The sequence below is a fragment of the Tasmannia lanceolata genome, unplaced genomic scaffold, assembly GCF_043159265.1.
Source record: "Tasmannia lanceolata isolate RefF3 unplaced genomic scaffold, GAP_Taslan_0.1 ptg000020l, whole genome shotgun sequence".
Classification (NCBI taxonomy): domain Eukaryota; kingdom Viridiplantae; phylum Streptophyta; class Magnoliopsida; order Canellales; family Winteraceae; genus Tasmannia; species Tasmannia lanceolata.
This window is the reverse complement of record NW_027518697.1, coordinates 13,235,021-13,256,136: the sequence shown is the minus strand read 5'-3', so window position 1 is coordinate 13,256,136 and position 21,116 is coordinate 13,235,021. Positions and strand designations below refer to the sequence as shown.

Below are 21,116 nucleotides of genomic sequence, written 5' to 3'. Positions count from 1 at the left end.
TTTCAAAGATGGTAGAAAACAACAAATTTTCACACCAAAAATCTCTAATTTTATGTTATCAAGTGTATAAATTTAAGAAGGAAATGATTTTTTCATATCAGAAACATGATCACCTCAATGAAAACAATTATATCAACATATTAGAAAATAATTTGTCAAGTTATTCAAGAAATATTTAAGAAAGTCATTTTGTACACCGATATGAGTCGGGTAAGCTTTCTTTACTTCAAACTTGACTCTCAAGATTGGGTCGGTTTTTATATTGAAAAAACCCGACCCTACTTAAGACCCATGATTAAACCTGACCCTTCGGGCCAGGTCAATGCTGGACGGGTAAAACCCGACCCAAGTTGCAACCTCATAGCCTTTGCTTCACCTGAAGAGAGCGATGCGAATAAGTTCAGAAGGGCAATCCTATTAAGATAAGAGGAACTCTTTCGCAATCTCCTAGCACCATCGCTTCCTTGATGGGCACCTTCTTTTTTATATGAATAATGATGTTGGGAAAGTTGCCTTGTCTCCCAAGCTACCTTGTTACAATGGGAAACTAAAATAGGAAAAAAATCTCTTTTAGGTCCTTCCAAAAATGTGAGAGTGTTTTTCTCCCCTTTGGTGTAGAGGCTCTTTGTTTGGCGGCTGCAGAGAGGAGACAAGAGAGAGAGAGAAAGTGAGGCGCAAGAAAGAGAAAGAGAGAAGGAAAGAGAAATAGAGAAAGAGAGAGAAGAAGAAGAAGAAAGGGTTTATCTTGGGTTTCCTCTTTGGGTTCTTCCTCAGGTTTATCTTGTACGGTCTTGAGTTGAAAAGCAAGTAAAGGGTTGAGGTTTGTGGGTTTGGGTTTAATCCATTGTAATCCTGTATATTGTTTTTGTCATAGTGGAAGATCGTGTTTCTCGCCCGTGTATGGCTTGGCCGAACCACATAAAATCTTGGTATTCATATTCTGGCTTGTTTTCTTATTTTACTTTTCCGTTTAATTGTGCACGAAAGGATTATTTACCCGGCGGATTTCTCAACAAATGATATGGTAACCTAGTTGGGGACCGAGAGTGGAACCAAACAAATAGCCTCTTAACACATTAGCAATCTTTCCCTTAATTTTTTGCTTTTTTTCTTCATGAAAATGGCAAAACTACCGCTCCTATGCCATGTGTCATGTGGGGATTTGTTAGGTTCCACTCTCAGTCTCCACAACAGCTCTCTTTTATCATCGACTAAGACTATAATGAATGTTAGAATTAATGTTAAGGACGGGAGAACAAGAATAATAAAGCGGATTATAATACGTATATTTCGTGTAGAAAGATGAATAGGGTTTTGCGATCAGGCCCAAAAAGTGGGTGAAACTCATCATTCTCCGCTTGCAAGTCAAGCTTGTCAAGAGAATATTTCAGGATGTGTTGTGGGTAAGAGCTAAATTGGCTAAAGGGATGGGGCATAATTATTACGGCGAACCTGCATGGCCCAATGATCTTTTATATATTTGGAGGCCTATTGTGAAAACGTGGACTTATACAAAACCACTTCAGAAGAGGAAGAGGAAGAGGAAGAGGAAGAGGAGGAATAAGAGCTAAGAGGGCCCCTCTCACGTAAGGAGCGTGCAAGCTTACGTGCGGTACAAGAGGGCTCAGGTAAGCTTGTCTTAGAGAGTATTTCCTTCCACAATCTTATTTTGTTCTCCCTTCTGAGAATGGTAGTTCACTTGCTGCTTGCTGCTTGCTGCTTGCTGGCTAGCGCGAGCGCCCTAAACGTAAGGCGCCTTATGTTTAGGGAGTTTTAAAATAAAAATATTTCAATTTCGAAAAATCTACTTGAATCCAATAATATATGAATAAGAACCTTTTGATCAAACAAATATTTCAATGATTTGATTCCCATGGGTCACACACGAGACATGGATCTGTTGATCTTGCTGGCACATCTCCATAGTTAAAAGGCTTACAAAAACCAAAGATTTATAGATTTTCTTGGCATAACAAGCGAAGTTAGCAATCTTGCCACGTGGTGTGCTTGTTGAAGTGCAATGCCAAACCACACATCTTGCCACACGTACCAATTATGAGCCTATTATAGACACATATAATGGTTAGAATATTCGTTCATCCTATCAATGGCTATCATTAAATTCATGATTTGTTGGACGGTATAGATCACACTGATATCATATGGATGATCCCGATCACGAGAGTCACGAAAAGATTTGTGGTGTGTCTTCAAGAAGAAAATACAAAAATGGAAAAAAAAAAAAAAAAAAAAAAAAACTTTTCTGACCGCCACAAAAAATAAATGGAAATAGCATTGTTGGGGTTCCCTTTCCAGCCTATGTACAAAATCTAAAATCTGTGACATTGATATGCGATCTACGACTAGTGGTGTTAAACTCGTCACATCGAGATGAGTTTAAATGGTAGGATTCAAACTGATTGCAATATATTCTTCCCTAGAAGTAAAACTATTTGGTTCACCCCATTTGTACATTCTTTTGTCAGTTGTTCTTTTATGCATGTGGAGCCAAGTGAGATCTCCGCGCAATTTAAAACATTACAAAAGTAGAGAAATTATATGGTGGCCGACCGTGAAATCACAAGGGTAGAGAGAGAGAAAACCTGCACCTTGATTTTATATCCAAAGAAAAGTAAAAAAAGAAGGCTTTTAATGGATTTATAATCAAGGGATGAGTGTTTTCTCTCTTAAAGGTCGGCCACCATATAAAATCTCACAAAAGTATTTATTAATGTAAGTAGCTACCAATCTATACTTTATATTAGGCGAAACCAGATTTGACTCCAATAATCAGTTTTGGACTCATAAAAATCAGTTTTGGACGTACAGTCGGTTCTCAAAATCCAAAACAACCGAGGCTTAAGCAGAATGGTATTGCAGAACATAAACATGGACACATTAAGGAAATGAGGCTTTCAACGATGCTATTACTAACCATTATGCTCCGTATGTGTTTCAAATATGGGGATGGTGCTTTGTAATCTTGAATGAAATATCTTTTACTTTATTCAATAAGCCAGTAGGGGTCCCCACCAAACCCCACCTTACCTACCCAAAAAAAACCCATCATGCTCCACAAGAAATCTCCATTTGAGATTACTTTTAATCGAGTTCCATATTTTTCTTCTCTACAGTGTTTTTGTTCCACTTGCTATCCCTTTTAATTGTTTTTTTTTTTTTAGGTCTTTTCTTATTGAAGTCTCATCAAAGACACCATCATCCTCTCGATACCTCGTCTGTTGTGACACCTCAATGCTAAATTCCTCTTTTTTTTGGTTCCTTCACCTTCCTCACCAATCTTTCTTACACATAGTGATGGGACATAAATACGGCGTCACTCTCAAATCTCGCCGCTTGTCGTCCATGCACTGATAAAATATTGCCATTCTCCCAAGAAAGGCGCGGGGAAACAGCTAGACTGTGCGATTACGACACGTATCACCTTCTCGCCATCCAAACCTCATCATCACAAATCATGAAAGGGATTATCTAGTGAAACCACGCGCTCCGCGCGCCACCCTTTAAAAAGGAAGAGAGGGGAAGAAGAGAAGGATCCTTTTTTTCTAAGCTCCCACAAAACAACCAGAAAAAGAGGCAAGGCAACGACAGATGAGACTAGGAACTTAATCCCACTCTCCCTGTTAGTCCCCTCCGACCCATCCATCCGTACACCCAGAAAAGAACATGCGCCTTGGTCCTAGTAAACCTGAATGAACCATCTCCTCTTCTCGATGTTCTTTATATTGATTGGTCGAAGGATCTGACTTGGGTGTCGAAGTGGTCGTCCGGGACCCACCCCGGACCCCCCTGACCCCCTTTGTTTGTGATTGCAGACCCCCGCGGAGGCCCTCTACCGACCGCATCGCAGACCCGGATTCAGACGCCGTCACATAGCAGCCCATCCTCGTCTCCATTCAAAAGCTTTGCGGCTAGTCCACTCTCCCCTGTGCTTGATCCCATTGTAGCCATATATATCTCTCCGTATCTTCGCACATTGATCTTCCTTCCCTTGCATATGCTCATTCTCCTTCACCTTGTTCTCTAACTCCACTGCCTACATGCTATAGTATGCTTACCAGCTCCATCAAAATCCAAAGCCATGGCTGTTATTAGATACCCTATATCTTCCTTTACTATTAAAAAAGGGATTTTATTAACCTCGATTGATTTCCATTAATAATAGCATATGCTTATATAAAGCACTTAGGGATAAACATAGGAGGAGATAATGATACGATTTAGGAAAGATTATCATAATCAAGTGACATAATCTAACCTAACTAGTCATCTAGCATCCTTACGTACAATCAAGGATCAAGATTCCCTTATAATCAAGGGTTAAGATATAATCCTATATATCTTAACGTGCCCCCCTCAAATGTATGTGGATTGAAAATCTCTAATACTTGATCCAATGATCAAATCTCATCAGATCTGATCTGCTCCAACTTTTATGAGTTTCTTTCATGAGCTGGGTTTTCACTATTGCAAATTCTAATCCTTTGATATCTTTTCATGCGTACTAACATTATTTCTCTACTACTCACCTTTAAAAGCTAGCCGTTAAGGGGAGGGTGTCCAATAAGTCATCCCACATCCATTCACTCTTTTGATGGTGGATCTTTGCTTGTTGTGTGAAACCCCCAACAATCTCCCCCTCCAAGCAGAAGCAACGAGGGAACTACAAGATCTTTCCCGAGGGATTTTCACAACCCTCGAGGGTACAGCAAGGTTACGACGCGCCCCAGCTTTGATACCACTTATTGGGATCTGAGTAGAACTCACCCTTAAAGGCTGGTCGTCAAGGTAAGGGGCCCAAGTCTTTACAAGCCCTTCCACATCCATTCACTTTCCCGGTGCAGGATCTTTGCTTGTTGCGTGGAACCCCCAATAGAACTAGCTAGCTAGCTGGTACTATTGAGAACAAGGGCATTGATCCTGTCTCAGATAAAGAACTATGAAAATCAACAGATTAGCTTTTGTTGGCGGAACCCCAAAATGATCAAGGGCCTAGATCATCCGATCAAGGTGCTCCCAACAGCATTTGGCCAAGCCTACGGTTGAGGTTCTGATGAGCGGATCTGATAACAAACACGATGCATAAGTGGGCCCAGAGAGTGTATGTTAGGAACCTTTTACCTAATGGAATCCTAATCATCTAATCCATGGCCTTTACAAGTGGTAACTAAAAACAAAAGGCATGTCTATGGCCCACATAGTGGGTAATTAAGATAATTTAATCTTTGAACCCTGGCCCACGTATGGACGGCATGGATTTCTTGTGGGACCCATCTCGTGGATCGACAATATCGAAAACACCTTTCTGCGTGTGCCCGACAAATATAGCCATGTGAGCGGCAACAAGAATTCGGGTCGATAAACCCTTTTTGTGGGGCCCACCATTAGTTGGTGTGTCCCCTTACCCCTACTCTCCACCATACAATCTCTCTTTAGTCAAAACCTAATTCTCTGGATAAGGATGAAGAAGGGCTGTAGATATCAAAATCAGCATCTTAGCTGTTCTACTTTTTACTCTGCCACGTTTCCTTTCTGTAGGTACGTAGGCCCATTAATAGGGTTTGGTCCAACCGTCCAAGTCCAAATCTTAAAAGCCTGCTCTAAATTTAGATGAGAATGATATTGACAAGTGGGTGTTTACCTAAACTAGGTTATACACTGAAACTCAGTGTATAAGTTTACCCAACATAAGAATTATACTGATATTTGAGGAATATGTCATGTATAACGTTCAATATAGACAATAGATGGGTTGACAGGCCACCACTGCCCAAATGCCATGTAGATCAAATGATGCAGACCAACCATGTAATGGTCTTATTGTAAAAAATTTTGCTCATCAATTTATCTAAAATAGATTTTACACCTAAATTTGGTGTTAATATACATATCATGTATAAAATTTGTATAAACGTGTGCCCGTTGATCTAGACCGTCCAACCCAATAAATTGGTCTCCTCTCCGCCCATATCAGCGATCAAATTCATCCTGACCAACTATTTGATGGGTTTATTGTAGAAAAAAATGGTCATCAATTGACCTAAAATAGGAATTGCACCCTAATTCGCTGTAGATAACATTCAGTAGATGCATCTGCCGTAAGTGTTTTTGATAAACATGCGCTCAACTTTTTATGGTGTAGTATTTAAAGGGATGTCAGAGGATAATACGGTCCTCAAAATGCGCTTAAAACCCTTTAAAAGCTAGACGACAAACAGGTGGAGCGCATGTTTATCAAAACAGTCGGCGCAAATATCATTTCCCTTTGTTTAAGAGCTCTAAATTAGGTTATTGATAGGACGATTGGACTGACTCCCAGTAAGGCACGTAACAGGTTGTCTCTGTGACTGACATTAATTAGGTTATTGGAATATTTGTAGGACAATTGGGTCTGTGCACTCATTGCGGTTCAAGATGGATATACACTCAGCTTCAGTGTACAACCCATACATAGTCATTATCTTTTTTGGATTTGCTAGGCAATTTCGCAGAGCAGCTCACTTTTTGCAGGAGAGAACAGCCACAAAGGCTTACATGTTATCAGATTTTGTCTTATTCATTTAAAGGAACTTTCTAGGCAAATTTTGTGGAAAGCCATTTGGCGGATAACTTTTGCATGAAGGCTTACATTTTATCAGATTTTGTCTTATTCATTTAAAGGAACTTTCTAGGCAAATTCTGTGGAAAGCCATTTGGCGGATAACTTTTGCATGAGAGAACAGCCACACAGGCTCACTTTTCAGCAGATTTTGTCTTGTTCATTTAATTCATCCGAGTGGTCTGTTCTTCTTTGCAAAAGTCATCCCCAAAATGGCTTTTCGTGAAATTGCCTAGCAAATACCTAATTTAAATCATCTTAGGTGGCTGTTGTCTCCTGAAATTCCCTAGTAAATACCTTATCTTTTTAACTAAACTACCTCACTATCATAAACAAAGACGTGATCGTCTCTCTTCTCTAAATTTGGAGGATGACCTAACACTTTGGATTAGGGAAAAACTGAGAAAAAAAATCTTCCCCTCACCTCTAAAACAAGTTCAAGAGAATATACCCAAAGACTTAATTGCACATGAAGACTCACGAAAAATCTCAATTGGGTCCCACTCACAAGAGTGCGAACGTTCTAGAATAAGATATGAAAAATCAGTTAGGTTCTCTCCAAATATAGCAAATTACTTCCCAACCCTCTTTGTATTTTCCACCATATTAGGGGTGTAAATGAGCCGAGCCAAGCTTGGCCAAGCTCGGCTCGACTCGTTAATGTCAAAACCGAGCTCGCCAGCCTTACCGAGCTTGTTAACAGGGTGAATTGCGAATTTATTTTTTTACCTGTACAAGTTTATCAAGGAGTTATGGGGTGGCAAAACCAACTCATCAATCTATGTTAAAATATGTCATAATCTTACACCAAATCAAGTACTAAGGAGGAAGGAACATAATCAAAATTGTATAGAAAAAAACCCAACTCATCCACAACAATTTTTATCCCTACAACGAGCCGAGCCAAGCCAAGCACTAACCAAGCCACGAGCCGCCTGCCCTAGCTCAGGCTCGGCTCGTTAAGGATTTGAGCCGAGCCCTTATGGAGCCGAGCCGGAGTGACCTCCGAGCCCGAGCCAAAACTGACACCCCTAATGTCCATATATAAAGAAGTGAACATAAAGAGAATATTATAAAAGAATGAAGACAGCTGAGTAGGATATGGATGAATTCATGTGGGGAGCCTTATCTTTTATCCTTTTCTCAGTGTGAAGGGAGACAAAGATAGCTAATGTGGATAATGCCGAATCTGTAAGGATATATATAAAAAGAGGAATTCTAAACTGAAGGGAGCCCTTGCAAAAAAGAGGTGAAAGGGCTCTCTTATTGGCTACACATCATCATCATGCATTAATAATGGCTGAAAAGTCAAACATGATGGTGATGTGCAGCCAATGGGGAGCCCTTTCACTTCTTTTTTGCAAGGGCTCCCTTCAGTTTAGACTTCCTCATATAAAAAAGATAAAGAAAAAAAAAACCCTAGTTATCTTCGGTCTCTTCGTACAACATGAAAAGACCCACTTCCTTCTCGTGTTCACATATATAAAATAACCTTGATATGTATTGGGTTATCCATTAAAGCTCTCTAGTTCATGTTTCAAGTGTTGATTTTCCTTTTGGTGAAGGCTTAAACGCATGGTATCGAGAGATTCAAGAGATTATTTGATTGAAAATGGAGGCTTCTTTCAACCCACAAAACAACCATGGGATCATGGATGAAGAAGACAATATATGTGACTCTCTATCTGATGTTTCTAGTGACTCAGTTGCCTCGTTTTTATCTGATTTCATGGAAGATGCAACGTCTTCTGGATCTTCTTCTTCGTCATCTTTGTCGGATCCAAGGTCAAATGGTCCTTTATATGAGATGTCTTCTCTCATACAACAGCTTCCCTTCAAGTGAGTCTCTGTCTCTCTCATATTACTCTGATAGTTTTTTTTTTTGTTTTCTCTTGTTGGCGTTTTTTTCTTTACTTATTGTAGGACTATCTCTCGTGGGGTTTTCTGTATATCTTGTTGGGTTTTCCTATTGTTAGTTTTTGTTATGATCTCTCTCTCTCTCTCTCTCTCTCTCTCTCTCTCTCTCTCTCTCTCTCTCTCTCTCTCTCGTTGGGTTTTCATATTGTTAGTTTTTGTTCTGATTTCTCTTGTTTGGTTAATTCTTTACTCTCTCTCTCTCTCTCTCTCTCTCTCTCTCATTATCTTGTTGGGTTTTCTTCTTCTTTTTTCCTGATTTCTAGTTTGGTTTTTTCTTATGAACCCCCCCTCTCTCTTTTTCTTATTGAAGAATTCTCTCTCTCTACTAATCAAAAAAAAAAAAAAATCTCTGTCTCTCTCTCTCTCTGATTATCATTTTGGGTTTTATTTCCTATTTTAGGAGTGGTCTGTCAAAGCATTTTCAAGGGAAGTCCCAGTCATTTACTTCTCTATCAAATGTGAGTTGCGTAGAGGACCTTGCCAAACCAGAGAATCCTTACAGGAAGAGGTTGAAGTCGTGTAAGAGCTATGGAGGTGACTTAGACAGCCACAGATCATACCTTCCCAAAGCTTGCTCTAAGATCATCTCAAAAAAGGCATCAAGGGGTTCTTGTCCTTCCTTCAAAAGGAGTAACTTTCTGGCCAACAAGCCTCCAATCCATCCACAAAGGACTAGTCATCTTTCAAATCAATTAACTCCTTTGTTTGCTTGAAAGGAGAAAGGGAAGAATACAGGCTAATCCAACCCATCTTCATAGTTATGTAAATGAGAGAACTAATTGGTTTTGATACTGAAGATCTTCCTACTGGTTTTGTTCTATGATCAGAACAATATCATTGTATAAACCATGTTTATATAATGCAATACCTGTTTCAGCCTACTGGTCAGTAAATAGTTTATGTGATCTTTCTTCCGGCACAAAAGATTATTTTTCATGTGATCTTAAATTCTCTCTCGTGTCATTTTTTTTAATGGCAAAGACTTGTATTAATGGAGAAAGAAAAAGCGAATGAGAAGATCAAAACAATACAAAAAACAAGAAAAATTGCACCAAGATTACACCTCAAAGGGCGGCCCAGTACACGAGGCTCCCACCATTGCAGGGTCTGGGGAGGGCTAGATGTACGCAACCTCACCCATGATTTGCGCCAAGGCTAGCCCTCTAAGTTTACACCTCAAGAAGGAAGAAAATCGAAGACTTTCAAGTCTGACCTAGCACAACTACCCCGCACTAGCCTATCGGCCCCAGAATTTGCCAACCTCCTAACATGATCTAACCATCTTATCACATTAGTTTTAGGAGTTACTTGTAGATTTTGCCTTGTGTCTGGATTTTTTATTTTTTTTTGAAATGGCAATAATTATATATTATAGCAAATAAAGGAGGCCAAGATGGACCACCAATATCTACAAAAGGAAGCAAGAAAGAAACAGGAACGAAGAAAAAACAAAATACAGAGAAAACCCCTTCTCAGGAGGAAGGTGGTCGAACCACATAATAGAACCACCGGAAACACCACGCTTAGCTAGCACATCCGTCTTATCATTTGCCGATTTTCTAACATGCTGAAAGCCGATAGCGGACCCTGCAGTTAAGTCCTCAATCTCATCAAAAATGGAAAGAAATCTCCACGGAGGAACCACCCCACCTTTCAGCCAACGAATCACGTTTAACGAATCTCCCTCAACAATTGTCTGATCCATCAACTTTCTATCAATATTCAAAATGCCAAAATGTGCCGCCCTCACTTCCGCATCTGAGGAATCAGACACACCAATAGAGCTGTAGTATGCCCACACAACATCCCCCTTATCATTGTGACAAACCCCTCCCACTCCTGCCGGACCCGGATTGCCGGAACTCGAACCATCGAAATTAACCTTATACATGTTTTGAGCAGGGGGCTTCTACCTTTGCAAAATAAGATCTCTGCGCTCAACATTAAAGCACACCTCCTGCCATCCTTCCCAAAGATCAAAACCCAATACAAACCGGAATGATGGGAGGCTTCTCACCCAAGATATAACCAAGGTGATGATCTTCAAGTAAATCCAATGAGGATTCATGGCTGCTTTCCTTTCAAAGACTCTAGAGTCCCTCTCCTTCCATATAGACCACCACGTAGCTAGTAAACAAAAATTCCACAAGGATTTTCTTTTGTCCTTCCAAGGAACCCCTCCCCATTGGTGTAATAGAGACAAAATAGATTTTGGTAAAACCCAACAAATCCCAAATCTCATGAAGATAAATTGTCATATGATCCTAGTGAACGAACAATGCATAAACAAATGATCCACAGATTCCCCATCATGCAGACATAGTGGGCAATGATCAATAAGCCATATACCACAATTTCTCAGAAAATTAATAGTTTGTATTCTATCACGACAAACCGCCCAACCAAAGATACAAACTCTAGGTGGGCAATGAAATTTTCATACCTTTGCCGAACATGAAGGGTTAGAAATGGGCATAATACTTTTATAGAAAGATTTAACCAAGAAAGTCCCAGAAAGTTCCTCAATCCAAAGCCTTTTATCCTCCCCATTCCTTTTAATGTAACAACCCTCAAGAAGGGCCCGCAAGCTAGAGACCAATGCCACCTCCCACTCAAAAAATGATCTTCTGAATCCAGGGTTCCACACAAGAACACCCTCATTCCACTCAAAGCAATCTCTAACAAAGGCCTCCCTATTTGAAGCCATATTGAATAATCTCGGAAATCTACAGTTAAAGGACACATCCTGCCAGAATGATATTCTATCACCCCTATACACTATAAATCTAACTTTTAACTTGAAAAGAAAATACATTTTTAGAATGTCTCTCCAAACCGACAACCCTTTTTTTGCAAACAAGTCCAAGGATTCCCATCTCCCCATATCGCATCCATACTCCTAATGACCTTGATCCACCAATGATCATGCTCATCCCCAAATCTCCATAACCATTTACCCAAGAGCGCATGATTAAAATCTCTAATTCTCCTGATACCCAAACCACCCAACTTGATGGGGACACAAACCTCCTCCCATTTGACCAAAGCAATTCCTCTCTTATCCTCATTCCCACCCTACAAGAATCTCCTCTAGATCTGTTCAATCCTAAGGGAGACACTTACCTTCAGAGAGAGGTTTGCGTACTTGGTGTGAATGACTGTATTCAGTCACTTTTTTGGTTAGGTATCTCAAGAAACCAGGGTTATTTTTGTAGATAATATATGTGTGAGTTGAGTAGGAGTTCTTTCTACCTAATGTTGTTGGTAAATGATTATTAGTGTGGCCTTTTTACCTCTTGTTGGAGTTTTAAAAGCAGATGAGTTGCAATTGGGTTTTGCATTTTTCATTTTAGGACTTAAATGGCAGGTGTGAATATTTTGAGATATAAAAAAAATTCTCGTTAAGTTTTATGGAAATAAGATCCAAAGGAATAAGCAAGTGTTTTCACGACTCTACCACTCTGTCAATTCAGTTCCACTTAATTTCTCTTTCCACCCGGATTCGTTATAGTCCCTCTAGTCCCTCATGTGATACTCCAACCTCCCCATGAATTGGTTATCCCTAAACGAGTCATGGATCCATATCAAATTTATAAGTAATCCACACCTATGTAACTCCATGTAAGAAAATGTTTTCTGAATTCCATTTTCAGGATTGCAACTATCCCTTGCAAGGAATTTATTTCTTACAGGTAAATGCTCAATACCTTTTGGATCGTCACATGCCTTGTTATTCAAATCTTTTAGATACACCGCTTAATGAATTAGAAAAGCCTAGTGTGCTGCAATGTACGATTTGATCGAAATTATGATTTTACAGATTCAGAATTATTATAACAATTAATTGCAGAGTTGAAATAAAAAACATCTCCTGGATAAGCTTCATGACCTGGTGGTCTTCTTAATAGAAGAGACATTTGGCAATCATCTGGACCTTTCAATTCATGGATTGGATCTCGGACCTATGGATGGGGAAATTCCTGATAAAAAGAAAGGATAAAGGAAGTGACTTTATTCTTAATAGAAGAGAATTTTCAAAAAAAATTCTCCTTAGTTTATCTTCCTCTCGTCTTCTTTTTCTCTTCTCTCTTGTCCCCACTTCTTGCTAGCTTTCTCTTTTGTGCGGTACATAATGACAAACATTAGAGATTTTATTATTGATGCTTCAGATGCAATCTTGGTTTTCATACCAGGAAATTTGAAAAGTTGTCAATCGAGGGCATGTGGAGCAGGAAAACCAAGAAAACTCACCTATACACAAAAAGATGCATTGAGAGAAAGCCGTAAGAAAGATCTTAAAGCCCTTTATTACATGTTTCAAACGGTGGATTCATTAATTTTAAGAACTCAAAGGTGATTATGCTGTTTTCGTTTTTTTGTTATTTTGTTTCTTTTTTCTTTTTCTTTCCGTGAAATTTTGGGTGCGGTCCATCTCGGTCCCCTTCCCTTTTATAATATACTTCTGCCATTTCAAAAAAAAAAAAAAAAAAGGCAATTAAATAAACATGAAATGTTTTGTTACACTTCTAGAAAGAAGTGGGGAAGTGGGGAGAGAGTAGATCTTCCTAACATTACAGAGGCAATTCAAGCTTAACCCTGTGGTTTCTGACACATTAACTTAACCCCTAATGTTTAAAAAGTTACAATCAGACCCCTGTGGTTTCTGACACATTCAACTTAACCTAGACCTGGCAAACGGGTAACCCGCGCGGGTTGTACCGCGCGGGTACGGACCCAACAGGTACGGGTAAAAAATACCCGCGATTCTGCGGGTAGCCATTTCATGTACCCAGACCCCACCCGGGCGGGTACGGGTCAACCCACGGGTCACCCGCAAATCTCGCAAATATATATTGTAATAATTCTCTGATTTGACCGTATCTGTTTTTCCGGTAATTGTCATAACTTTCTATATTTTATTAGTATTTTTTTTATAATTTTACAACTTTATAACCGTAATTTTTCATTTAAAACTTTATAAACTTTAGCTATTTTACTTTTTCTGTGTAATGATTACTTTTTTTTGTTTGCTAGCAACATTTGACATTGCTTGCACCCACAACTTTGCACCCAGATGGCCACATGCCTAGAAGTTGCCATAGGAGAAGTTTGGTAGCAAATTATTATAAAATAAAAAACAAAAGGAAATGTTATCAACACTCTGTTTTCTTATGAGCGCACTCTCACTTTATTAAAAGTATAGTATGGCCCACACCATAAGATGATCCAAACCATCCATTAGATGGGCCATAGCCTAAATAGGTTATGCTACAAAAATCATTTCCATAAGATGATCCTAACCCTCCAATCTGAATGTTAGAGGGTTGATCCTAACCCTTTATAGATCGGAGGGTTAGAATCAACCAATGGAAATAATTTTGGGGCATAACTATTTAGGCTATGGCCCATCTAATGGACGGTTTGGATAATCCTATGGTGCAGGCCATACCGTACTTTTTATAAAGTGAGGAGTTCCCTCGTAAAAAAACACTAAAACAGTAGTGCTGATAACATTCTCAAAAAAAAATAAAAAAATACGGTAAAAATGCAGGTGCCCGCGGGTTGACCTGAACCAACCTGTGTTTTTGCGGGTTGGGTCACCCGCGGGTTAGATTTTGACGGGTCACTAAAACTTAGACCCGTGCCCGCAAATTTGCGGGTGGGTCGGGTCGACCTGCGGGCACGGGTCGCTTTTGCCAGGTCTAACTTAACCCCTGATGTTTAAATACAAGCAGACCCCATGTGGTTTCAATTTGTGTAAGGTAGACCCCCTTAGTTGACCGTTCGTCCACAGATTGAAGGGTTAGGATGATCCTATGGAGCTGATTTTTTGGGAACACCCTATCTATGTCAGGGCCCATCAAATGAACGCTTTGGATCATCCAAACAATGTGGACCCACTGTGTTTTTGGTAGTGGGCCCAAACTCCATACCCGAATCCAAACACAGTGGGCCCACATTGTTTGGATGATCCAAAGCGTTCATTTGATGGGCCCTGACATAGATAGGGTGTTCCCAAAAAATCAGCTCCATAGGATCATCCTAACCCTTCAATCTGTGGACGAACGGTCAACTAAGGGGGTCTACCTTACACAAATTGAAACCACAAGGGGTCTACTTGTAACTTTTTAAACATCAGGGGTTAAGTTGAATGTGACAAAACCACAGGGGGTCTAAGTGTATTTTTCCCAAAAAATTATTCAAACCCAGATATTGCTATTGGAATATGTGGTGAGTCGTTGATGAAACGAATGGCATCACCGGAGATGACTTTCTCAGCGCTTGGAATAGTGTCCCCGTCTTTAATAAGAGCTTGATTGGGAAATGATGTTGGGATGGAGGAATGATATTATGATAAGGAGCTTCTTCAGCTAAAAGAACCAAAAAAGACAGATGACACGGAGAGAGTGGAGGGTTTCTTTAGTCAATCACCCCCTAAATCCCGCCGCGAGAGGGACTTAATCAACTTGTTCACTCAGTGGCGAGATGGCGCAAACATACAACTATAACTTAGGAAAGACAACCTCATCCTTCATCTCGAAAATACAATACGAGGGTTCACAACTAAGTCAGAGGTGCTAGGAAAATCCATAGAGAGAGTGAAGCGAGAAGGTCTCACAACCGACATCTCTTCCCATGGATTTGTCTCTCATTCAACAGCCGGCTGCGAAATGCATTCTGCGATGGTCCATAGCAAATCCACTATCATGGGTATGCCTTACAGTACCGGAAAGACACCTTGCAGCTATGGACAAATAAGTCCCTATTGATCAGCTGCCTACAGATACTACTTTTTAGCAAAGATGGTAACATTCGTAGCTATTAATATTTCACTGGTGACAATTACAAAACTCCATCGCTGTTAGTACACCATTTGCTACCAAAATACCTAATCTAGCCTACTTGCTTAATCTGCTCCAATCAATCCAAATCAAATCTTGGAAGGTATGATCTTATTATACCCACCAAATCTAGTCTACCTTTCTCATATAACAATTAATCCAACGGTGAGAATCTCAAATACTCTAACAAAGAAGAAGAAGAAGAAGAAGCCCTATCATGATTTGAGGTTCCATTACTGTCCAGGCGAAGTATTTATCTACCTTCGCCAGGACATTGACAAAAAAAGGCTGTATCATCCCCCCTCTTCATCAATCAATTTCTCACTATATTTCTCTTATCTCGACATACCTGGCATAAGTTAAGCTTTGCAAGGTGAGTACTAGGAAAAACCCTAACGGGATATCTCTTGTGAATAGGGATGAGTGCATGTTACTTATTTGCTTAAAGATTAGTGAATGTTATTATATGCTTACTATATGCTAGTTGTTTATGTTAAAGTATAAAAGATAAATAATGCCTTTCTCCAAAAGCTTAAGCTTTTAGTTAACATGGTATCAGAGCCAAAGGTCTCGAGTTCAAACCTCCCGCATAGCAAAAATCCACATGCGATGGTCGGCCCAAAGTGGGCCACACTTGCAGGGGAGTGTTAAAGTATAAAAGATGAATAATGCATTTCTCCAACAGCTTAAGCTTTTGGAGAAGTTGATAAGTTAACAGTTTATAATGATGCACTTTTTTGTTAGTTTTGTTTTGAATAAGAGATATTTACTTACATTCTGCACTTACATTCTTACAGTTATGGAGGCATTTACAGTAGAAAAATCATCTTTTGGTACTATTGTGTTCTTAGCTGAAACCTGATTAAATTTCAAAGTTAGTGGAGATAAAAAAGGATTTGAAAAGTAAGTTTCTGTGAGATAGAAACAGAAGACACATTGGATGAACTGAAGCACCATAAGAAGTGTGGTTTCAGGGATTTGTTTGACTTGCAAGGGAAAGGATCAGTTCTGGTTTCAATTGCAGATTAGACACATTGCACCACGCAATTGGGCTGCATGCCCAAACTGTCTACACAAGAATTTACTAAGTTCCAAAGAGGAGCGTTAATGAGATATTAGATTCAATTTCCTAAAAATTAACTCAAAAAGAGCAAGAAGGCGAGGGGAGTTACATACCTTATACGAGCCTGTTACATAGTTGCGGAGATTGACAACAGAGATCGATACTATGAGTTCAACATCTACTAGTTGTAATAATTTTACCTTTGTCACTTTCCAAAAAAAAACTAGTTGTAATAATTTGAATGTAGCATATAAGAAGGATGTTTGCTTAGACTACAAATCAGTACATAAGCATCAAAGGTGTGAATCTGGAACGTGGCCTAAATGGTTTCTTCCAAAGCCTGAACAGAACACAATTGAAAAGCATGATTCAATGTTGGGTCACATAGTAATCAGAAAGATTAACGTGGCCTTAGGGAACAAAACCCGAAAATTGAGCACATTCTTCCTCATGTACTCTTGATATGGTGATGAAGATATTCTGCTACATGGTCTGCATATGGGTTCATGTGTTCTCAGCCAGATCACCACAAGTGTTTCAATTCAATTAACCATTAGCTTACCCACCAAGGAAAAATGGAAGGGTTCCAGAGCTACCCAGATGAGCATTCTCATTCAACTCCATGAATCTGCACAATGCTTTACAAATGAACCCAATTTTGAGTCTTGGTCTTCACTTAAAACCCAAGAAGAACCTATGCCTCTCCAGTCCTTTATACAGTTTCCTGCCTCTTTTGGCAGGTAAAACCATGGTTAAGGTGTGAAACTTAGGCATTGGAAAGAAAGGGCCTTACCCAATAGTTTAGATAGCTTTCTCTATGCCAAAACTCTCCTCAAACCACTTCACCTGATCATGGAGCCCGGTGTCTCGCAGAGCGTTCTTACCTGAATTGTACAATCTCTCATCCAACCCTGTTCCCTCAGACTTCATATCTTGCAAAAGCTTAACCAATTCATTGATCATACTACACTTTGAGAACACACCCACCATGATTCCAGCCATAGTCCTATCAATTTTCCCCCCATTCATTCGGTACTCCTGGTAAAACCTCATACACTCCTCAAACTCCTTACCCTTACTATAGGCATTTATAATACTGGTATAGCTTATCTTATCTGGCGCAACTCGCCTACGCTTCATCTCCTTCCAAACCTTCTCCACCTGCCTCAAATTCAAGGCCCTCCCATGCATATCTATCAATGAATTATAAACCCAAACATTAGGCTCACACCCTTTTTCTTTCATCTTTGCCACAAGTCTCATAGCATCCCTTAACCTCCCAACTTTCCCATACATAGAAACCATGTTACCATAAGCAACGACACATTTATCAAAACCCTTTGCCTGCATCTCAAAAAACACCATCTCAGCCTCGGCGTAAAGCCCTAGCCGGCAATATACGTTGATCATCGAAGCATATGTGACCTGACCCGGTTCAAACCCTATTGAAATAAGCTCTTCATAAACCCTAATTGTTTCTCTAAGCCCCCTTTTCTTCACATAACCGTTAACAACTGTGCAGAAAATGCAATCTGTGCACCTAATTTTCATATCCTTCATCAATTTAACTATCTCTAGTGTTTTCTCAATCATCCCTTCTTCCACATACATCAAAACCAGTCTCAGAAAAATGACAGGATCTTGGACCATTCCCTTCTCTCTCGCTTCATCAAACAAATCTTCTGCTAATTTCACCTCTCTAATGCTCGCAAAAGAGCAAATTAGAGAAGAATAAAACGAAGAAGCATACGAAATCCCTTTTCCAACCATTTCTTTGAAGAACTTCAAAGCTTCCAAAGCCCTACCAGATTTCCCCAAAGAATCACATAAAATCCAATAGATTCTACTAGAGAACTTTATAGAATCCAATTTTCGAGATTCAAATTCTATAAACGTAACGAGAACTTTCTCCGGTTCGCCAATTCTCCGATATGCCTCCATCACTCTACAATAACAACCAGAATCTGGTAAAATTCCAACAACTCTCATCCTTTCGAATACTGAAATCGTTTTTCCATACATATGAAGCTTGTTATAGCTTCCCATTACAGAATCAAAGACTGGAATAGCGATTTCTCGCTCAGATTCAAAAATTCCAAGCAAGATCTCAGTGATTTTGAACTTTCTAGCCCTAACACAACTAGCTACCAATCTACAACACGTAGATTTATCAGGAAACACACGAAAAACCCTAAAATCTTCAGATAAAACAGAGATCGAGCTCCATTGTCTAGATCTAAGCAGATACCTGATCAGAAACTTTAACATTAACGGATCTGATTGGAAATCAGGTTGATCTTTCGCTTTCTGGTAGCATTCGAAGGCGAAAGCTTCAGTTTGAGGATTTTTGCACAAATCGCATATGAATTCATTGAAATTCGTTGAATCTGAAGGTGAAGATTGTTGCAGATTTGGGAAATTAGGGCGAAATTCGCTGATTTTGAGCTCATTTGAAGCGTCTTCGAGAAGTGGAGGTAGAGATTGGGAGGAGACTATGAAGAGGAATCGACGATTTGTGGGAGGGATTGAGAGAAAGTTAGGGTTTGTGATTGGAATTAGGGTTTTTGAGAGGGTTTTGAAACGGGGAATTGGGGTTCGAGACCAGTCCGAGTTTGAGAGCGCCATGAAGAGATTTTGGAGGGAGAGGTTTATATATACCTTATCAGTAACGGATTTTTGCGGGTCGGAAAATCAAATTGGCCACTCATTGCTTGACAAGTGGCAACAAAAAAAGGAACGTGGGAGTGATAGCCACGTGGCTTATTTTGAGTTTCAGATGAAATATATTATCCAGTGAGCGAAATTACCATAACAGCCTCAATGAATCCACTTTATACCAAGATTGGAGAGGCTGATAGGAAGAGTCTGGAACACACACACGTGCCCTTACTTGCTTTGCCACTTACTAAAATTGCCACTAACAACCATTTTAATAACAAAAATACCGAGAGATTATATGATGGGTAGGGCTGCAACTCGAGTCGGGCGGGTCGGGTTTTGGAGAACCCACCCCTACCCGAGAAATATCTCGGGTCGGGTCGGGTCAGGTTTTTTTTCGGAAAACCCACGATTCCCAAACCCGGCCCTACCCATGATAAATCTCGGGTCGGGTCGGGTCAGGTTTTTTTTCGGAAAACCCACGATTCCCAAACCCGGCCCTACCCATGATAAATCTCGGGTCGGGTCGGGTCGGGTTTTTTCACGTTGACGCAATTTTTTAAGGAAAACTCTTGTTTGGCAAGGCAACTCAACTCATAGAAGCAGAAATTACAGTCACATTACACTTGAATCAAACAATGATGTAATTACACTCACATTACACTTGAATCAAACAATGTTGTAATCAAACAATGTTGTAATTACAATCAAACAATGCTGAATTAAACACTTGAATCAACTCAACTCATAGAAGCAGAAATTACACTCACATACTATAACAGTGGGTGCGTGGGTTTTCACTTTTAACTTTTAACTAACAATAGAAAAAAAAGGTACATACTATAACTTGTGTAACTCGGGTCGGGTCGGGCCCCTTCAAACCCGGCTCGACCCGAGATTCATGCGGGCTTTTGGATGCTCAACCCGGCTCGACCCTAAACCCATGAAACCTGAACCCAACCCAGGTTATTTTCGGGTCGGGTCGATGCGGGTCAAGTAAAACCCGGCTCGAGTTGCAGCCCTAATGATGGGGGCCGTATGAACTCGTGTTTTTAAAAAAGGTATTTTAGGGCCCACTCCATAGGTTCCAAAGCGGATATTCGTTTGGTGGTTCGGTTCTGGTTCCAATTTTTGGAAACCGACATTAGCTGGTTCAGTTCTGGGTTTGGGGTCTTGGGACCCATAACCAAACTAAACCGAACCGGTTCACTCTTCTTTACATTATAAAAAAAAATTAGCATTTAACAAAAATGGTAAAAATGGCAGTGATGTGCCCTCCCTAATGGATAAAATCACCCCCCTTGCAATAACACGTTCTGAGTCTTGTCACTTTTGTCATTTTACGGAAGAAAAATTGAGAAAGGCACCCGTTTTAACTTTTAACTTTTAACTTTTAACTTTTAACTTACATGACAAAGTCCTACAGTGCAGAAAAAAAGTCAAATTTCTCTTCAACTGTTGCTAACAGGGTAAAAATGACCCTAGGTTTCATCTCTCTCTCTGTCTCCCTTGCCAACTCTTCAAGAGATTTAAAGAGAAGAAGAACAAGAGCCCACTGTTTCGAATCTTTCATTGCTCTGTTATTTTTGGATTATGGTAATCGAATGTGAGTACTGTGTATTGAGTAATCTTGAGGCCCATGTTCTTTTTGGATTTTTGAGAATTGGATGTGAGCTTTTTGGATTTTGAGAATCGTACTGAGTAATTTTAAAGGCCCTGTTCTTTTAGGATTTTGAGAATCATATATGAGCATGTTCTCTCATTAAAGCCTTGTTCTTTTTGGATATTTTGGATTTTGAGAATTGAATAATCTTAAGGCCCTGTTATTTTTGGGTAAACCCAGAACCGAACCAAACCGATCGAATTCAGTTCCGGTTCGGTTCGGTTCCGGTTCCAAAATTTGGGAACCGACAGGGATCGGTTCGGTTCGGGGTATAGGTATACCCCGAACCGACCCATGTCCACCCCTAGTGCAACGCATTGGATCCAAATCATCAAAGTGCATTACAATGTAGAAGTA

General features: G+C 39.9%; 2 protein-coding genes across 2 annotated transcripts; one reads left to right on the top strand and one right to left on the bottom strand.

Moving 5' to 3' along the window:
- Nucleotides 1–7,964: 7,964 nt before the first annotated feature.
- On the top strand, nucleotides 7,965–9,414 carry LOC143855048 (uncharacterized). Its single transcript, XM_077365217.1, has 2 exons — nucleotides 7,965–8,455; nucleotides 8,934–9,414. The coding sequence occupies exons 1-2, from the start codon at nucleotides 8,229–8,231 to the stop codon at nucleotides 9,244–9,246; spliced, it is 540 nt and encodes a 179-aa protein (XP_077221332.1). The 5' UTR covers nucleotides 7,965–8,228; the 3' UTR covers nucleotides 9,247–9,414.
- A 7,110-nt stretch (nucleotides 9,415–16,524) lies between these two features.
- Nucleotides 16,525–19,079, bottom strand: LOC143854006 (Pentatricopeptide repeat (PPR-like) superfamily protein). Its single transcript, XM_077363705.1, has one exon. It carries the CDS (start codon nucleotides 19,061–19,063, stop codon nucleotides 17,240–17,242), a length of 1,824 nt encoding a protein of 607 aa, XP_077219820.1. The 5' UTR covers nucleotides 19,064–19,079; the 3' UTR covers nucleotides 16,525–17,239.
- Nucleotides 19,080–21,116: the final 2,037 nt, after the last annotated feature.